Source organism: Serinus canaria, chromosome 8 (assembly GCF_022539315.1).
Source record: "Serinus canaria isolate serCan28SL12 chromosome 8, serCan2020, whole genome shotgun sequence".
Lineage (NCBI taxonomy): Eukaryota > Metazoa > Chordata > Aves > Passeriformes > Fringillidae > Serinus > Serinus canaria.
In genome coordinates, this window is record NC_066322.1 from 1,724,190 (window position 1) to 1,743,887 (window position 19,698).

At 49.2% G+C, this 19,698-nt stretch overlaps 1 protein-coding gene across 2 annotated transcripts in view; it reads right to left on the reverse strand.

Moving 5' to 3' along the window:
* Positions 1 to 8,514: 8,514 nt before the first annotated feature.
* Positions 8,515 to 19,698, reverse strand: part of CACHD1 (cache domain containing 1) — a 99,899-nt gene continuing 88,715 nt past the window's right edge. The window contains exons 18-27 of one of the 2 annotated variants that reach the window (XM_009088785.4): positions 18,880 to 18,979; positions 18,673 to 18,789; positions 17,314 to 17,474; positions 16,409 to 16,495; positions 16,137 to 16,253; positions 15,391 to 15,542; positions 14,598 to 14,759; positions 13,588 to 13,665; positions 12,730 to 12,831; positions 8,515 to 10,741 (exon numbers count right to left, since the gene is read on the reverse strand). In XM_009088785.4, the coding sequence (XP_009087033.2) occupies positions 10,503 to 10,741; positions 12,730 to 12,831; positions 13,588 to 13,665; positions 14,598 to 14,759; positions 15,391 to 15,542; positions 16,137 to 16,253; positions 16,409 to 16,495; positions 17,314 to 17,474; positions 18,673 to 18,789; positions 18,880 to 18,979 (1,315 nt within the window). In that variant the 3' untranslated portion in view covers positions 8,515 to 10,502. The remainder of the gene's footprint in view (positions 10,742 to 12,729; positions 12,832 to 13,587; positions 13,666 to 14,597; positions 14,760 to 15,390; positions 15,543 to 16,136; positions 16,254 to 16,408; positions 16,496 to 17,313; positions 17,475 to 18,672; positions 18,790 to 18,879; positions 18,980 to 19,698) is intronic. The other variant, XM_050977696.1, reaches the window with a different exon arrangement.

A 19,698-nucleotide genomic window follows, 5' to 3' on the forward strand; every position in this document is an offset into this window, starting at 1 on the left:
CCGGGGACCGCGGGGGGAGCGCGGCGCTGGGGCCGCCCCCGCCCTGCCCCGCCCGGGGGCAGCCTGAGGGAGCCCCCGGGCCCGGCCCCTCACGGCAGCCGGACCCCGGCCCGCTGAGCCCCGGAAGGACGCGGGGCAGCGGAGCGGGCTGGGGCGGGCTCGGCGCTGCCCGTAACGGAGCTCCGGGCGGTGTGTGGGATGAACGGGAACGCAGCGGCAAAATCACAGAAGGGGTCCAAGCGCCCTGCTCAGGCAGGGTTATCCCAGAGCACATGGCACAGGATTGTGTCCAGACGAGTCTGGAGTATCCGCAGTGAGGAGACTCGTGAGCCTCTCTGGACAATCTGTCACCCTTCTTTCACTGAAGAAATTCTGCCTCCTGTCCAGGGAAACTCGCTGGTGTCGGATCCTGCCCGCTCCTCTGGTGCCATCGCTGGGCCCCGGGGCAGAACCTGGGCCCTGCTCTGACCTCCCTGAACACAGGGACAGACACAGGGACAGACACAGGGACAGACACAGGGACAGCGAGGGCTGAGGCCCCTCTCACTGGGTCTCCTCTCCAGGCTGAGCAGCCCCAGCTCCCTCAGCCTTTCCTGGGCACCCAGATGCTCCAGGCCCTTGCTCAGCTCCAGAAGCTCCTGTCCCTGCTGTGCTGAGGGACAGAGCTGGACACAGCACCCAGAGGTGCCTCCAGGGCTGGGCACAGGGGCAGGATCACCCCTGACCTGCTGGATCTGTATCCAGGGAAGGTGGCAGTGATGGAGATCTGGGGAATGATTGCTGCAGGGTGGGGAAGAGGGACGGTGCCCTCTCCTTGGCTTCCATCAGGATGGATCCTGGGGCAATTCCCCTCACAAGAGAGCTCCAGATGTTCTCCAGGAGCATCCCTGACCTGCTGGGAATGTTCCTCCTGAAGGTGCCCCCAGCACACTCTGCTGGCTCAGGGACTGCTCGTTGTCCACCAGCACCCTCAGGCCCTTCTCATCACTTCATCCCACAGTAACCCATCCCCAGACAGATTTTTGGGAAGGATTTGAGTGCTCTGGAGAACAGCTGGGGCTCTGTTGTGAGGGGAATTGCCCCAGGATCCATCCTGATGGAAGCCAAGGCCAGCAGGAATCATTCCCCAAATCCCCATCACTGCCACCTTCCCTGGATACAGATCCACCTGGAGAGGCTGAAATGCAGAACAGCAACGAAATAAAACTGATCCCACAGAATCAGTTAGGCTGGAAAAGTGGGATTAGTGGGAAATTCTGAAGTAGAGAACAGCAACAAAATAAATCCCTGATCCCACAGAATCAGGCTGGGAAAGTCCTCTGAGATCATCGAGTCCAACCTAAAATCCCAAGAGAACCCAAGAACTCCACTGGAGATCAACAGGCACAGAGACCCAGAGTGATCTTATCCCAGTTTTATTCCTCACCAGGAATGTGGCAAACGAATTAAAATCCATGCAAATGGGGAAAACAGCACCTGACTGCTGTGCTGGTGACGCAGGGGACAGCACAGGGCTGTGACCTGCCATAAAAAGGAGCCCAGCATCACAACAGGACAACATTCCATGGAATAACTATAAAAGAAATTTCCCCTTCCATGAGGTCTCAGTCAGCACCCATTTTAAAAAATAAAAGAGGTTGTTCTTTTGGAAAATCCATTTTTCCTCTAGCATAGTTCCTTGCAATGTCATTTACAGCCCAGTAAATTTAGCTCTTAATGTTGTCATCATTGCTATAAATGAGTGAAGAATAATTTAAATTTTTGTAGCCATTTTTAGACACGAGGCCAACCACAAAGAACAGGCAAAAGAGAATCCAGACCTGAAACATAAAGAGTCTTAAAAAGGAAATTGGAAGAACACTTGAAGTTAAATTTGGTGTATGTGGCAGTTCCTATCAAGAAAATCTAATTTTGATGGATAATTCTTGACAAGGCTCAAGGTGCCATTTTAATTATCAGCTACAGATTTAAAAACTCCACCAAATAAATTATTTTAGAAATTGCTTTAGCCCAAACCAAAACAAGTTAAGAACACAAAGTATCTTGGACTTTCATTACTTCTAAAATGAATTTTAAAACTGCAGGAATCAAAGGGATTTTTGGTTTATTATTTAAAAATTGACAGCTGACAAGCTTCTCTTTAAGGGCTTCCTTCCCCTAATTTTCTCTCAAACAGGTAATGTTCCTCCTTTTCCAAAATTTGCATTATTTTCAATAAAATCATTGGAAATGAGAGGTGTGAAGGCTTCAGTGATTATGGGATGTAAATAATTCTGGGATCATGAAAAAGGAACAATATTCTCCTAGGAATACTGAAACATGAAATAATCTCCTCAAAAATTATCACCAGATCCAGCTATTACAGCAGAAATCATGGATCTGCTCAAACAGCATAAAATTTAGTGATGCTAATGAAGGAATTCAAGCAGAGGAATTAATTTTCCAGTTTGAAGGTGGACACTGCTTCACCTGTAACCAGTGCTCATTAATTCCACCTACAGCAGTTGCCTCCTCAAAAAAAGCCCTTTTTTGGTCATTTTTGATGGGCTGCAGGTGTCCCTGAATTTAACTCATTGAAATTTGAAGTGCATTGCTGAAAGAATTCAGAAATGAATAGTTTGGTATTAATGGCACAAACAAAATTCCTGCAGTAAATAGTTCCAGAGAAACTGGAGAAAATAGGAATACATTCAGAGAATATATAAAATATCAGAGAAATATACTTTTTTTTTCTTGGTTAGTGATAAATATTTCAAGTCTTGTATTTTGTAGGTTAAAGGATTCTTTTTTCCCCCATGTTCATGTCCAGGTAATACCAGACTCCCAAAAAAGAGCTGATCCAGGAGGAGGAGGAGGCTGAGCCAAGGCATGCAGGTATTTCCTTAAGGAATTTCCTCCCGTTGATTAGAGGTTTCCATGAAATATTTACATGACTTTGACTCCTCTTCTGGAGCTTCCAAACCAAACCCCTCCATGTTTATACTTTGATCTAAACAGTTTCTTCTAAAATACTTTCATTGGGTTTCAATACTGCTGCAGAAGCAAAAAATATTGTTAAATCAAATCTATTATTAAAAAATAGAACAGTAACTTCAGTTGTGCTGCTGCTCTACTGATAAACCACCCTGTAATAATTTAATTTAGTTCATGAAATTCCCTGCTAATTAAGAGGAATGCACCTAACCCCAGCAGTTGCATTTGTAGCTCTCCTAAAAAGATAAATTTCCCTGTGCTTCTGCAGCTTTGAATCATACCAGCCATATATATTTTGTCATTTTTATGGAATGAGGATGAACTAGAATTGTAATTGTAATTGTAAATTTAAACATTCTTTTGGAATTACGGGTGCAGTCAGGCAAAATTGTCCAGGCTGGGCTGGTGGAAGGAGTCCCTCCCATGGCAGGGCTGGAATGAAATGGGATTTAAGGTCCCTCCCAGCCCAAACCAGTCCAGGATTCTGGGATCTTCTGGGATTCTACATCCAAAAGTAGAAACAAGCTCAGGTCTGTGCACGTCAGGTGAAAGCCAAGGCTGAGAACATCTCTTGGACACAAGACCCACCTGATATTCCCAGGTATTGGAGCTCCTTAGGTGAGTGATGGCCTAATGAAATAGAAATTAAACAATTCAGAGTTCCCTGCAGGGGGATGTGGGACCCACCAGCTGCTGCACATTCCATCAGAAGAATGGATTTTACCATCACACCTCTTGTCAACAACACAATCCATGCCATTCCCTTTTGGCCCTGCTCTTCCTGCTCCAGCTGCTCCTTTTGCTTCATTAAGACACTGAGGTTTTGGATCCAAAAGCTGCAGATTTCATTTCCACACCAATAATTCCTTTGGTGATGATCACCCAGATCCCTCACAGTGCACACTGCATCCAAAATCCACCAGAGGTGCCAAGGGAGTTCCTTTATCCTTTCATCCCTACCAATTCCAACACTTCTGGCATTCTCAGGGCCCCATTCCATGACATGCCCAAACTTGGGGTGGTTCTTTACTCCTGCTCTTCCACCCAGGCACAGAAACTCTTTGCCAAACATTTGCAGTGGGACCTGCTGGCTGTGAATTTGCTGCTCCTGAGTTTGGGAATGATGGATTCTCTCAGGATCAGCCTGCTGAGCAGCTTCTCCTTGCTTCCACTCTTTAACTCAGAGTCCTGCAAACAAACAGTGGAAAGGTGGGAGAGTTCAGAGCTGTAACTTCCAGAGTGAGGAACTCCTGCAAGGAAATCATGGCTGGGCTCTGCTGTCATGGGCTATTTTGGGACCTGTGCTCTCTGCAGCAGAATTTCAAACCTTTGTTGCCCCGTGCATCATTAGCAGATCTGTGTGGTTGTGTTTAAAAGCAGCAAAATAAAGAGTAAATATTAAAATAAACACCACAAAGCAAAGCCAAGTCCTTGAATAATAACAGAGAACAAAGGAAAATGAGATCAAACAAATACAATTCTCAATAAATGGCCCAGATATTCACAGGGGAACCTCTGCAACACTTTCTCCTGAATCAATGTCCTGCTTTCAATCACCATTCTTCCCACACAGGCTTTATTTTTCCTCATTCAGCTTCAAATTTAGTCATTAGTTATTGGAACCAAGTGCATTTTGGCAATTTTAGTATTAAAAAACATCCAAATGTTCCTCGGATTCCTGGCAGAAGCAGGTCCAGCCCCACATTCTTACCAGGAGTATTTTTATTGGCCAGCCCATGAATGTGCTGCAAATGGGAATTCCAAAGAAATCAGTCTCAGATTCCCTAAAAGCACCAATTTTCTAGGAACTGGGAACTTGACAGTGATAATTCACAGGGAATTACAAAATCATTTACCACCACAAAACAGGGAAATCATAATGCTGGGGGTGTAAGCATTCCATAGAGTGAATCTATACATCTCCATCTCTGCTCCTTGGATCTGGCTAATTATAAACCTGGAGGAAATTGGCTGGGATTAACTGAGGAGCTGGGATGGACTGGGAGGGAGCAAGCATGGGACCAGCAATTTGTTTGGAGAAGATAAACCTGCCCATGATTTCTCCCTGCCAGCAGAGCCTGCAATTTCCAGCACCCCCACAATATTTTGTCCTTAAAAACTTGTTACACATGGAAAAAAAAAGTGTTCAATATGGAAAACTGGCCTAAAGGAGGTAACACAAGAGAAACATTCCCAAAAAATTTATGAGGCTTTCAAATCTTCTGCTCTTCAGTTATAAAAGGTTTCCATAGGAACTGTCACCCAACGTGCTGTGCCTGATTTCTCCATGTTCAGAGTGAAAAAAATCCATCCCCTTCCTGTTTTCCAGGTTCCCTGGCTGAGGTTTTTTTTTGCCTTGTTTATGGAGATTTTCTTGGCTCAGCTGCAATAGAAATAAATGATTAAGGAGGTTTTTATTATTATTTTGCAGCAATTAGATCATGTTAATTACTCAACCTTTAATCCTGCATGTGATTTGCATGAATTATGCCAAGAGAATGGATATTGGGAGCAACTCTGTGGAAGTGTCAGAATGTTGGAGGAGTGAAAAGCAGGATATTAAACTCTGACTGCATTCCCAGTTTCCTGCTGCTGGTGCCAGCCCATCTCAAGGTGTCTGCCCAATTTCATTACCTCGGTGCAGTGGAAGAGGTTTAAAATTGGAAAAATCCATCAGAGTTGGCCCAACTGGAAACCCTTGGCAGTCTGATGGTTCAGCTGGATTTAAGGAAAGACCACCAGTTTTGTCAGGACCTTGCCAACACCTTCCTGCACATTTTTTTTTCCTGCAAAGTGAATTTTTTTCCTTGTGAAAAGTGTTGGCTTGGCAGTTTTGGGGGCTGTTGCCTTTCTCCATGGAGTTGCTCCAGAGCCAGGTGAAGATGAGCTGGAAGGATTCCTTCTGCCCTGTGCCCTTGGCCAGCAGGTTTTCTTCCCTGCTTCACTTCTGCTGTCCCGGCAGAGGACACTGCTGACCTGGTGGATTTGCCAGTGCCAGCTCCAAAAACCTCCAACAAAGCAGAGCAAACCAGGATTGCTCCTTCCAGGTCAGCTCCCAGCACAGAAATGAGCCCAGGGATCTTTTTTTCCCAAAGGTTTTAGAAGAGGCCACTCTGAGCTGAAGAAAAACCTCCAGATCCAAGGCGTGTTCTGCCTCTGCCATCACATTGCCAGCCCTCTGCTCCCAGCAGGGCTGTTCCACAGGGGTACCGTGATCCCATGGGATCTTCTCCCGAGGAGGAACCAGCAGAGCTCCTGAGCAAGGCCTGGCACCCACCCCAGCTGTGTCTGGCACCTCACTAACGAGGCAGGGCTTGGAGAACTTCACTCTTGGACTGCAGTGTCCAAATTCCACTGCAGCCTTTGCTCCAGGAATGCCAGCCCTTCTGGGCCAAGGTCCTTCCGTGCTCAGCTCAGAGCACAAAGCACAAAATCATCACCTCTCATCAGCCCAAGGGCTGCCAGTCAGGAATATGAACTATTCCATGGCACTGATGTTCCTTTTTCCCTCTTAGGGTCCCTGGCAAAGGGGGGGGTTTGTACAGCAAAACAATCCAATGGTTCCCGAGTTAACTGCTGCTGGAATTAATATTCCAAACATCACTGACAGCCCAGAGCAGGCTCCTTTGAAAACCCCAGCCTGGGGATAGCTGGGAATCTCTTTTACAAACAACTGAAATGGGCAGCCAAGAGCTGGGAACGCTGCAAATTCATCTTGGAACTCACCAACAGCCTTTTGGATTACCTGCACTCTCTTGGATCCAGGACTTTTGCATCCTAGTTTTTTCTCCTTTTCCATATTTGCTGCCAGCTTACTCCCATAGTTTTTCCTCTGACAAATCCACTTTCTGTGCTCTTGCCCATTTCTGGGTCACTTGACAGAATAAAGCCTTTGAGAGATCTCCCTTTGCCCAGTTATAGTCACAAGTCCTGCTGCATGAACGTCTCCTGAATTCCCAGCCATCCTCCCCTCCCTGCCCTTGCCAAGGGCAAGGATAAAGATAATATTTCATGGCTTAAGTGGCCTTAGAAAATGTTCACGGGTAAACTGTACCAGGCTTTGCAAATCCCACTTTTTAGCCAGGCAATAGCATAAATAAATTAAAAAAAAAATCTTAATGCATTTTCAATCAATATATTCAGCCCAAAGAAATGCTTCTCCATGATTCCTTGGATATAGGAAAATCCATACTCTTGGCAGATCTCAAATACTGCAAGCATCGAGTCAATTTAAAATTCATGAACACAAATTAAAGGCAATGCTCATTTTCACTTCAAAAGAACCTTTTTTTTGTTGTTGGGAGAATGAAAGAAAACCTACAGGAAATTAACACAACTAAGTTGGGAAAATGAAATAAGTGGAAGATTAATGGCCATAAAATCTTATCAGTCCAGGGAAGGAGGATCCAGGGTTTAACTGCTGCTTTTATGGTCTTGCTCCTCAGTTAATACAGTAAAACAGTGCTGGGGAGGGAAGGCCATGGCAGAACTCAGGCAGTAAAAGTGAAGAGCTCTCATGCAGCTCCTTCCAAACCCCAATCCCATCCATTATCAGCAGTGCATCCCATTTATTCCTGCTGGGACAAGGTCAGTGCCAGCACTGGAAGCTGGCCCTTGGCACACCTGGAAATCAGAGTTGTCCCTGGAATTATTTTACCAGCAAGAGCTCGGGCTCTTCCCATCACTTCAAGTGAAGCAGGGCTGTGCAGTCCCCTCAAATCAAGAACCATTTGTTCAGAGCAAACCAGGAAGAAGAAAAGAGAACCCAGAAGAAAGGAGGTGAAGCAGCAGCAAGGAGAAGCTCTTGAAAAGCTTCTAAAGCAAAAGGGGTTTGATGGTTGGACTTCCAAGAGCTGTTCCAAGAGGCTCTGGAAGCTCCTGTGTTCCTGGCAGAGCTGCAAGAGAACCCTGCAAGCACCTTCTGCTGGCAGGGAAGGTGAGGAACCACCAAAACACCTCTCCCTGAAGTAATATTGTAGTTCAAGTCATGAACACAATGACTTTTTCCAATGGACGTGGCTATTAATGATATTTCTGATACATTTTATCAAAAATGATTTGTCCCACAGTATCCAAGCACCAGCATGACTTTGGATTCCAAACTGGAAATCAATCCCAGCCTGGTGGATACCCAGGGCATCAGCTGAGAGCTCTGAGAGCACAAAGCAGAGGCTCAGTGGATTCCTGCACTGCCTGCTCAGCAAAAAGCCTCCACCAAATCCTGCACAAACACAGCACAACAGCAAATCCAGAGCCACTGAGGTTTCAGGAGAGGATCAAGAAAATAAAACCCTTAAATTATTTGCTTTGGTGACTCTAAGCAGTGGCTGACCACTTCCAGAACTGGTCATTTCCCAAATAATGACCAACCAGCTAAAAAAAGCTTAAGAACTTCCATCAATACTGTCATTTGTATTTAAAGTTCAGATTTCTCAAGGCTGTTGATAAAACTGGAGGAACTGGAGTGAATTTTCAGTCCTGTTCAGCCAGAGAAGAAAACTGAAGCAGAATCATTTCAGTGCAGCCACTTCTCCACAGATCTATACTTATATACAGTTTATTTCACTAGAGATTTTAATTTTATACATAGTATAAAGGGATATCCTGGTATCACACATAGAGTTATTTTACTGTACTGTTTAAGAACCAATTTTTTACATAATACAGTATTAAGTACCATATTAATTAAAACAAGTGATTTTTTTTAAAAAAACCTACATATAAATGGATGTTTACCATATGCACAGTGCAAGAACGGCTTGATATCATTGTAATCACAAAATGTGAATCTAAAATACAACACTGTGATTGAAAACATATTGATAATTATATGCCCTTTGTTGTAGACATTGATTAATCTTTGTTTGAATTACCAAGCAAGGTTAAAATTCCAGACAAACAGCAGCAGCTTCTCATTATGGTTTCAAGGTTTCTTCCACAGTAACCCAAGTTTTACAAAACACTGGTTTATCCCTACTTGTGGTCCAAGGAAACAGAAGAATGGCACAGATTCCATTTGGGATTATCTGGTAACTAATGCTAAAGAAATTCTTTGTTACTTCCACACAGGAATCCTTTAAGGATGAGCGAAGAGATGAAGATGGAGAAGTTTCTGGGCAGAATTCTCTGAATTTTAGTAACGGAGTACAGGATTTCTCCTCTGCAGATAGGAAGACAATACTGGACTAGAAATCAGGCTGTAATATTTACAGGAAACAAGTGAGGAAAAGAAAGCAATCCTAATGTAAACAGCGAGGCAGAGAGGGCTTCTTCATTTTCCCTTTGCAGAGTGGGGCACTGGCTGAAGGTCAGCTCCCAGGGAAGAGCCCCTTCCCCAGCACAGAATGCACGTGGTACTCATTGAGAATCCCTAACAGGTTTTCTCCCCTCCCTCCCCCCAAAGTTTCCAGTTCAATAAATAGTAGAAAAATAATCCTTTACTTAAAAATCTTGAGATGCATTGTCCCAGGTCCCGCAGAGCAGCGTGGGCACAGGGAGCTCTCCACCTGCAGAGAAGCCAGCAGCCTTCCTGCTCTGTCTGGCACGTCTGGGCTCTCCAGCTGCAGATTCCTGCTCTTCCAGTTAAGGAAACCAAATCATCTCTGGCTCTTTATGCTCTCTCTCTCTGCTCTTGGCTCAGCACAACAAACTCCAGCTGCTGGATAAACTCCCGTCCCTGTTCCTGGAGGTCTAACGTGCCTCCTGCTCCATTTTGCTCCATGTTTTGGCAGGTCCATTCATCAAGCACGTTTGCAGGCCAGAGCCAACCTTCCATTTGTAAAAATGCAAAGCTCTGATGCCTCAGTTTGGTGGGGAAGTCTGTGAAGTTGTCCCTGAGGAGCAGCACAGTCCCCATGGCCCTGGAGTGGCATCTGTGGTGTCCTCAGTGCATGGTGCCAGCAACCTGCAGGTGGTGGTTGTGGTGTCCCCAGTGCCACAGCCTGCAGGGGGTGGCTGTGGCAGCCTGCAGGGCATGGCCATGGTGTCCCAAGTGCCACAGCCTGCAGGTGGTGGTTGTGATGTCCTTAGTGTCACAGCCTGCAGGGGGTGGCTATGGTGTCCTCAGTGCCACAGCCTGCAGGTGGTGGCTATGGTGTCCTCAGTGCCACAGCCTGCAGGTGGTGGCTGTGATATCCTTAGTGCCACAGCCTGCAGGTGGCAGCTGTGTTGTCCCCAGTGCCACAGCCTGCAGGTGGCTACTGTGATATCCTTAGTGTCACAGCCTGCAGGTGGTGGCTGTGATGTCCTTATTGTCACAGCCTGCAGGGGGTGGCTATGGTCTCCTCAGTGCCACAGCCTGCAGGGGGTGGCTGTGATGTCCCCAGTGCCACAGCCTGCAGGTGGTGTCTGTGATATCCTTAGTGCCACAGCCTGCAGGGGGTGGCTGTGATGTCCTCAGTGTCACAGCCTGCAGGTGGCAGCTGTGATGTCCCCAGTGCCACAGCCTGCAGGTGGTGGCTGTGATGTCCCCAGTGCCACGTGGTGGCTGTGTTGTCCCCAGTGCCACAGCCTGCAGGGGCGTGGTGTCCTCAGCACTCGGCATCCACGGTGTGCACGGTGACAGCGGCCTGCAGGTGGTGGCTGTGGTGCAGGGTGGGGTGGTGCAGGCGGTAGTGGTGGAATTTGTGGCTCAGCAGCGCTGCCGTCTGCGGGGGCGTGTCCAGCTCCAGGTCCTCGTCGTGGGTGCCCACGTCCACGCCGGCCGAGAGAGGGTCGTTATTGCAGGGGGGGTTCTCGCTGTCCTCCTGGGGGCTCATGGTGCTGTAGCCTGGGAATGAACAGCAGCAGTGAGCACAGCAAGGCTGGGTGCTCAGAATTCCCAGGGCTGGCTGGGCACCCCTCGTGGAATCAGCACGGGGTGCTTAGAGAGGGAACAAAACTGTTTTCTTACTAGAACAAACCCCAACAGACTCATCCTCCCCTCTAAGTCCATAACAGAGCCCTTTCCCTGCCACTCCCAATTCCCAGGGCTGGCTGGCACCTTCATGGAATCACACAGAGTGCTCAGAGAGGGTGTAAAACAATTTTCTTAACAGAGCAAACCCCATGAACTCATCCTCCCCTGTGTGTCCATACTGGATCCCTTTCCCTGCCATCATCTTTGGTTCAAAGCTTTGGGGATTTATGGTTTGTGCCACTCCAAACAGTAACAGCACCCACGTGTTCAACAGTTTGTAACAACAGAATTGCTGGCACTGATTTCAAACCAAAACATCAAAGATACCGCCCCCAAAAAATCTGTTAAGATATAACCTGGATTTATCCAAATCAGCTGTTACCACCCAGACCAGGCTGCAGGGCAAACAACTCCCCCTTAGCATCTCTAAATGCAAAACCAAATGAAATTTAAAAGGAAAAAGATTTCGCTTGAATTGGAAATAAATCCTTCTCAAAAGAACAAGGGCTAAAGGCTGAGGTGGTGCTCCTGAGCATCTCACTCAGGTTTTCAGCTGGAGACACCTAAAAGGAGGGTGGTAAAAATAGCAGCTGAGTCCCCAAAGCTGCCTCCCATTTCCCATGCTCTGAGTCATGGCTTGGAGCTGGCACGGAGGAATTGGGGAAGAAGCCTGGGCAGCCCTTTGAAGATGGAATTACAGAAACTAAAAATAGCAGTGCACATTCCAGATGGAGGTAGACAGCTCCCCTGCTAACCCAGGATGACTAAAAGATGGGAAGGATTTGCTGGGACTGCAAGGAAAGGAGCAAAGGGAGCATTAATCTGGCAAATCTGCCTCAGCACAGGTAATCTCACCCCAAATCCAGGGTAATTCCTCCTAGAGCAAGATTGTCTAGGAGACATCTGTTCATCCACGTCCCAAGGCTCTGGCCTTTGGGTTTCCTGTCCCAATTCCATTAGTGCAACCAGAGTCTTAATGCTGGGCCAGGTCTGCTGGAAGGTCCCCAGCCTTGCAGAGCTGACAGCTTGCAGACTGCCTTGTCTAGCCCTCCTCCTTCTCATTTCCTAATAAATTAAACCTCCTCAGGGGTCAACAGCATTACACCTTTCTAGCAGCTTTCCAGATCTAAGGAGATTTAGTCTCAGGGCAGGGGAGACACATCCCAACCCCCAGAGCCTAATGGTGCCCAGTTTAAAGGTGCTGGAAGATCACAGAATCCCAGAATGGTTTGGGTTGGAAGGGCCATTAAAGATGATCCCATCCCACCCCTGCCATGGCAGTGACACCTTCCACTATCCCAGGGTGCTCCAAACCCCATCCAGCCTGGCCATGGACACTGCCAGGGATCCAGGGGCAGCCACAGCTGCTCTGGGCAGAACAATTCCTTCCTAACCTCTGATCTAATCCTGCTCCCTTTCAGTGTGAAACCATTCCCCTTGTCCTGTCCCTCCAGTTCCCTCAGGGGGAAGAAAGAACCTTCTCCTGATCTCCAGCCCAACCCTACCCTGGCACAGCTTCAGCCATTCCCTAGTCCTGTCCCTGTCACAGGGAGCAGGGCTGCCCTTCAGGAGGACATTGAGGACCCCAATGAGATCTCCCCCAGAAAAACCAAGTCAGAACTGTCCAACAGCAAAGCCAGAAGGAGCAAAGTGTCTTGTCAGGCTTTGCTTCTGCATGGAGGCAGCCTGGTGAGGGAGGAGACAGCCCCCAGCCCTGCCAGAGCCAGCCTGCAGAGGGAAAGGAGCCCCCAGCCCTGCCAGAGCCAGCCTGCAGAGGGAAAGGAGCCCCCCCAGCCCTGCCAGAGCCAGCCTGCAGAGGGAAAGGAGCCCCCAGCCCTGCGGGAGGGCCCAGCACTCACCGTGGTCGCTCTCGGTGCCGGAGCGGCCCCAGTAGCGGCGGCGGCGCTCGGGGCTGTGCGCGTGGCGCTCGATGACGGCCGCGATGAACCGCGTGTTGCTGACTGCGACAGACACAAACAGCTCAGAGCATGGCAGCCTGCAGCCCTCTGCTGCACAGGGCACTGCCCAGGCACACAGCAGCACAGAGCTGGGCTGTACACGGGGCAGCATCCAGCCAGGAGCCTTCGGCTGGGCTGTGCCAGTGCTGAGGGTCCCGTGGCAACAGTGTAAGGACTTCAAAGGGAATGAAAGTGGATGCAAGCCATGAAGCTCAGATATGCTTCACATCTCAAGTATTGTTTCAGTGAGGGCCCAGAGCCAGGGATCCATTCTGACCCTGGAGCTTGGGTGCACCAGCTTAACTTACAGCACACCAGCATCATGCAAAGTGCCATTTTTAATGGATGGCAGAGAACTGCAGGCACCCCAAAAAAGATTTACTGCCATGTTTGCTGACCATACTTGCCAGACTTGGCTTCTGCTTTTCGAAGGCCAAAAAGAGGGAAGGGTTTTCCATACCCTGTGCTGTCACAGTGGCGACTTTTAAGCTGATCAGAGCTATTTCTGGAAGTGCTCATGACAGGGGGTTGCAAGGGGCAAAACTCCTCCCCACCTCAATGGAGAATTATCTTTTAAAAGTGAAAAATGCCATTTTTCAGCATGAGACTAAAGGTGCACTAGATGTCTGAATTAAAACATTGCTCTTTCATTTTCTACTGCTGAAGCACAGGGCTTCTTCACATTTTCAAATCTAGGGTGTTAAAAAACAAATGACTGACTGAATCTCACAGTTTTCCCCAAGTTTTTTTGGTACTTACTGATTCCTCTGTCTTCATGGCTGTCGTCATCCCTCTCGTCCCTGTCGTTTTCCAGGTTGGACATACGCACTGACATTTCTGCACAACGTTACAAACAGAAAATACAGCTGGTGAGAGAAAGGTTCTGCACCATCTTACTGCCAGCTGCCACCTCAGGAACAAGAGTGGAAGCACTCTGTGTTACTGGTCTGAGCTCTTCCAACGTGGATGGGGCTGGGATAGCAGGAAATGTCTCATCCCACCTCCCCCTGAAAGGGACTCATTTTAAAGTTCTGAATGACCTGATTTACAACAGAGCTGGGGGATGATCAAATATAGAGGTGATTAGCTCTGATCACACTTAAATTCCCAGAATGGTTTGGGTTGGAAAGGGCCTTAGAAGCCCATCTTTTTCCAGCCCCTGCCACAGGCAGGGACACCTCCTGCTATCCCAGGCTGCTCCAAGCTCTGTCCAACCTGGTCTGGAACACTTCCAGGGAGGTGTTCTCACCTCTGGATCTTTATCTTTGTACTAGTATCCCCTCTCCCAGCACAATTTTGCCTCTCAGACTTCAGTGGTTTCATCTATGCACAGACATTCCATGAACACCACATGGACCAGAACCAGGAAACACAAGTGAAAGAAGACACATGCCAAACCCAAGGCAAAAGGGGGTGAGAAGTCACTCCCAGCAGCTGCGCAAAATAAACACACGATGGATCTTGCTGGGCTGAGCTGCAGAAAGCTGGGATTAGTGTCTGAGCTCTGGCAAAGCTTAGCTTATCTCCCTCTGGGTCTGGGCAGGCTCCCTGGGCAGCAGCAGCAGCTCTGGCTGTACCCAGGAGAGGGCAGCAAGACACAGCCCCTGTGCCCTTCCCGGCTCCCCGCAGCTCCGACACCGACTAAAACCGGGGAAACGCTGCCACAGCCCCGGGGGGCAGCTCTGGGGTGGCTTTTCCTTTGGCTTTAGCTGTGCTGCTGGGTTTGTTTCCATGCCCAGCCCGCTGCTGAGTCCCCGAGTGGAGCTCACCCTGTGCTGCCAGCGGGGACATGTGCTGGTGGCTGCGGCGGTGGATCTGGTGCCGGTATGCGTACACGGCCAGCACCAGCACCATGATGCAGCCCATGATGCCTCCAGCCACGGGGCCCACGGGGGCACTCTTGATCATGTTCAGGGTGATCACCTCATCTCCTAAAGCAAAGGGACAAGCAGAGGGAGAACAACACCATAAATGCTCTGCAGGAAGGGTTAAACCAACATGGAACGTGGAGGAGCTCTACAAGGATTTCTGGGGCTGACTGTGCTCACTTGGAATGGGAGAAGGAACTCAGAGAGGGAGCTGGAAGGGTTAAACTAACAATATAGAATATAGAGAAGCTCTGCAAGGATTTCTGGGGCTGACTGTGCTCACTTGGAATGGGAGAAGGAACTCAGAGAGGGTGCAGGAAGGGTTAAATGAACAATATGGACCATGGAGAAGCTCTGCAAAGATTTCTGGGTGCCTGACTCTGCTCACTTTGAATAGAAGGAACTCAGAGAGGTGCAGGAAGGGTTAAATCAACAATATGGACCATGGAGAAGCTCTGCAAGGATTTCTGGGTGCCTGATTGTGCTCACTTGGAATAGAAGAAGGAACTCAGAGAGAAGACAGGAACGCACAGTTACACCCATCTCTACATCAGGCTTTTCCAAAAGGGGATGTTCACCACGTCTCTGCTGCCTGGTGCACTCTGTGCTGAGGTCAATGTTATGTGCACGACCCGCTGCATGTTCTGGGACACAAGCAGCTGAAGGCAGCACCTGCTCAGAAAGGCAGAGTTACCTATTGCTCCCAGGTCATCCACATAGGGACTCTTGGCTCCCACGATGCCACCAAAGCATTCCTTCTGAGGGGCACAGTAGGACTTGTCCAGGTGGGTCTTCCCATCGCTGTCCACCATGCACCACTCGCAGTCCAGCACTCCAAAGCAATCCCTGCATGGCAACACCCAAGTAGGGCATGGTCACTTTCCAGCTTAACACCTCTCCTCTGTAAAGCTCAGTCTGAGTAAAGCCGCGAGACAGAGGGAGGCCAAAAGCATCTGCAAACCCTCAAGTACGTGAGTTTAGCCAGAAAAAATTCCATGGAAGTGCTCAAGTACCGCAAGGGAAGTTACACAGGGATGCTGCATTTCCAGCACCCCTTTTCCAGCTCTGTCTGCTTTGGTATTTTCCTGCAGCACTCAGCCTGAGCAAAGGGAGAATCCCACTTGTGACTCCTGCAATAAGACATTTCTCAGTGTGGTGAAGTCTGGCTGCAGTTCCAGCCTTTCTCTGCAGCCTTTGGAAGAAGGAAGAAAGGATTTGGGCAGTCTGGTCAGAGCTTGGTGTGTTTTACCCATCTCAGGTCCCTGGAGACTGCCCATAACGAGCAAAAATGAGCCCCCAGTGCCAGGAGTAGAACCTCATTCTGGCACCATGCTCCTTTTTCCCCTCTATTTTTTTTCTTTGAAACACTTAAAGCAGAGCTATTTCCATTGGATTATTTCCACAAGAGAGTGTTCCAAGGGGTGGGGAAGGCCACCTTACCCACTCTCTGTCCTCTGGTTGCACTGGGTGTTGATGCACTGTGGGAGTGCATCCTGCAGGCTGGGATCGATGGCCGTGAAAGTCATGGGCTCCTGGTGCACCTCACAGCTCGGATTCCTGCATGGCACCAAAAAACAGAGCACTCACAGCACAATCCATTCCAATCACCTTCACCTCCTGCAGGCCATCTGCTTCACTCTGCTGGAAGTTGTGCCTGTGGGATCTCAGCAGGGCAAACAGGGAGTTGGTTCCTGCAGTGTCCTGGCTCTCACCTGCTCTCGGCGTTGGTCAGGTTCCCAGTGCACTCGTTCACCTCCAGTGGGCACTCACAGGGACACTCACACTCGTTCTGTTCCATCCTGCAGGGCAGAAAGCACAGGGAAAACCCATCAGACACCTCTGGGATTTTAACCCCACGGTGCTGCAGCTCTGGAGCAGAAGAGCAGAAGAAAATTTCAAATTCAAACCTTAGAACCGACAAGACTTTTTCAAACCCTAACTCGTAAGTATTGTCAAGCATGATTTATACCCTTTAACCTGACTAAACTTTCACAACATTAAATTGCTGTGTTGTAATATAACAATACTTAGAGCAAGCTAAAAAATGCTTCAAGTAGTTAATAAACAAAAATATTAGAGCAATACTACAAAACGCAAAGTAGTAAAAAACAACACAATTACAAATTACACAACACAATTACTGCGGCATGCAGTGACTCTGCTCCTTCCCCAGGAACAGAGATTGCTCTGTCCTGCATCAGGACTGAGGGTGACCCACCCCTGGAATCCCAAAAGCAGGGAGTCCCTCAGGTTTGGATGTAAGGATCCTTCCTGGCAGTGCCACAAACACCTCAGGATGGTGTGGGCAGAACCTCCTGGATCCCCTCAAAGCAAACCCCCAATCCATGTAAAATCATGGGAATTTCAATGCCATGGGAATTTCTATACCTCACCCACAGTAAGTACTCTTGAGCCACTGAATCTCTCAGTGTCTTCCAGCATGCCCTACCCAAACCCCCCTGGGTTAAACTCTCTGTCAGCCTGGCAGAGATACCCTGCCCCTCTCACAGGCAGAGCACTCTTATTTTCCCTGAATGAACTGAAGAACCCTCTGTGCTGTCTGAACCTCAGAGCAGGGCTGAGGACAGCAGTGTCCCAGCCCAGCCAGCACTGTCACCTGTGGCAGTTGAGGCACAGCCTGTCCACCATGCTGCAGGCACAGAAGGCCAGCGAGTCGCACGTCTCGTTGACGATGCCCACGAAGGCGTTGGTGCCCGGGATCCTCGTCAGCCTGTACTTGGAGCAGTGACTGCCATGCACCAGGTTGGTCAGGTCACCCTGGGCAAGAAACAAGGTGTCAGATGTTGTTTTAGGGAGCTGAAGACTCTTCTCTTCCCCAGGGATCCTGCAGAGCTATGGGGACACGGATTCTGCCACGGCTCCCAGAGGTGGTGGCTGCCCTCGGGAGTTTGGTGAGGGAGTGCCACCCTCACAAAACAGAGGCTGATTGAGGGGTGGGTAAGTTCTGCTACCCAGATACTTCTGGGTGAAAAGGCTTAGCTGAAGATAGAAAGGAATTGGCTTAGTTGTAAAAATGAGATGTGGCAGCAGAGGTGACATTTCACTCCTTCCCAGCGCTCGCTGACCTGTCCCCAGTGCCAGCCCTCAGTGACCTCCCCAAGGCTCTGATGGGAGCCACCACCCTGTGCTGGAAACCTCCTGAGCCTTAGAAAAAGCCACCACAGCACTGCCCAGCTCCTGCAGACTCCTTCCCGATTCCTTTCTACAAGCTGCTGCTCCGTCCTACACAATTTCCTTCCCAACATCACACTTCCCACTTGGCATTTCAAGTGTGGGGAAAATGTTTAAGGCAATCTGACATAAATCAATGTATTCTGACATGACTTGCAAATATTTTCCAGTCTTCTCCCACAGTGTGGCGGCTTTGGAATCATTGTGAAGGGACTTTGGCAGGATGGATCTGTGGCTCTGTGAGGGATGACAGCCCCTGGTTTAGACTCCTCGTGAGGGAAAGCTCACACAGGATCCATGGAGAGCACAGAGTGTGTAGGACCCCAGAGATTTCAGTCTCACAAGTGACAGCCTGGCAATGCTCACCAGTAAATGGATTTATTTGGGCACCTAAAGATCAGTTTTTAGAGACCTGACAGGGGAATGTGACGCTGGCCAGAGCTGGAGCCAGAGGTCAGCTCAGACCCAAAGCAACACAGCCCAGCTACAGCTGAAAAATCCTCACCCAGCAACAGCAAAGTGCCCTTTTTGCCCTGCTGCTGGCTGAGACCCTGCAGACAGCAGCCACGCTTGGCCAGGGCTCCATCCACAAGCCCAGGATGTCAGGGGACTCTGTTTGTGCAGCCTGCTTTGTGTCTGGAGAAGGGGAGCAGAGGCCAATCCCCACGCAAGGCTGGCTCCCACCCCGGCTGCTGAGCCTGGCAGGGACTTGTGTTTCCACCAGGAGAAACCCAACCCAAGCAAAGCCCTCTCAAAAGCCAAAGCAGAGAGGAGCCACGCTCACCACCAGGCTGGTGTTGAATTTGTAGAAGCGCTGCACGGTCCTGTCGCTGAAGCTGTTGCAGAGGTTCTTCTTGACAAAGTTGGGGTGGTTCAGGATGTCGTTTGCTACCAGAGGCTCCTAAGGGGGAAGGGCAGGATTTGATGCCTTTGGAATCAGACCCAGCCAGGAAGGAGAGGTGTGGAACAAGGCAAGGGAAAGCAGGCAGACCTTGTGTGTGATGTGCTGCTGCTCCACGGGCGCGTGGCCCTTGGGGTCGATGAGGGTTGGATGTGCCACCAGGTACCCCCTGTCCTCCATGATGAAGCACCTGCCCCCAAAACACAGCGAGAGCCTCCTGTTAGACCTCCTTGGCCTTCAGGGCAACGGGGTGAAATAAAACATGGTCTGAAAGGGCTTTAAAAGGTTTCTATTTAACAGGGCCGTGAAACAAATTCCCTGCAAAATGTCCTTAAAGGATGTGTTGGGTATTTCCCCGAAGCTTTTCCATCTGTTACTGCTCCAGAGAGCCATCAAGGAGTTGAAAACAGAGCTGATTAAAACCAGAAAGGAAAAGCCATCAGTGCATTGTCTGATTGGGGGAGAGCCAGAAATGAACAGAGCCTAATGAACTTGGAAAGCTTTAATGGTTTATTAATTTACTATGTGACTAATTAAAGAGAGATTTCACACTCTCCTTTAATGCCCTCCCCCTTCAGAATTCGATTTGAGTGGGGGATAAATCACTCCTGCTCCACTCCCAGCCCTCCCAAGCTTTCCCCTCCCTTTTCAGCTCTTCCCACGTTGGAGCTGTGTCCCAATCCAGAATCCAGGGAGTTCAATCCATCCCTTTTTCCCTTTCTCCCTTTCCCCCTCTCCCGTTTCCATGGCCACAGACGGCAGCGCCGGGGAAGGCGCAGGAGCCCCGGCCAGGGTGGCACCATCAGGGGCTCGGTGGCCACGGAGGGGACAGGGGGAGGCTAAAACCCCACTTGATGTTCCCAAAAGCTCAGCAGGGTGGCAGCCACAGCCCTGGCACAGCAGGGACCC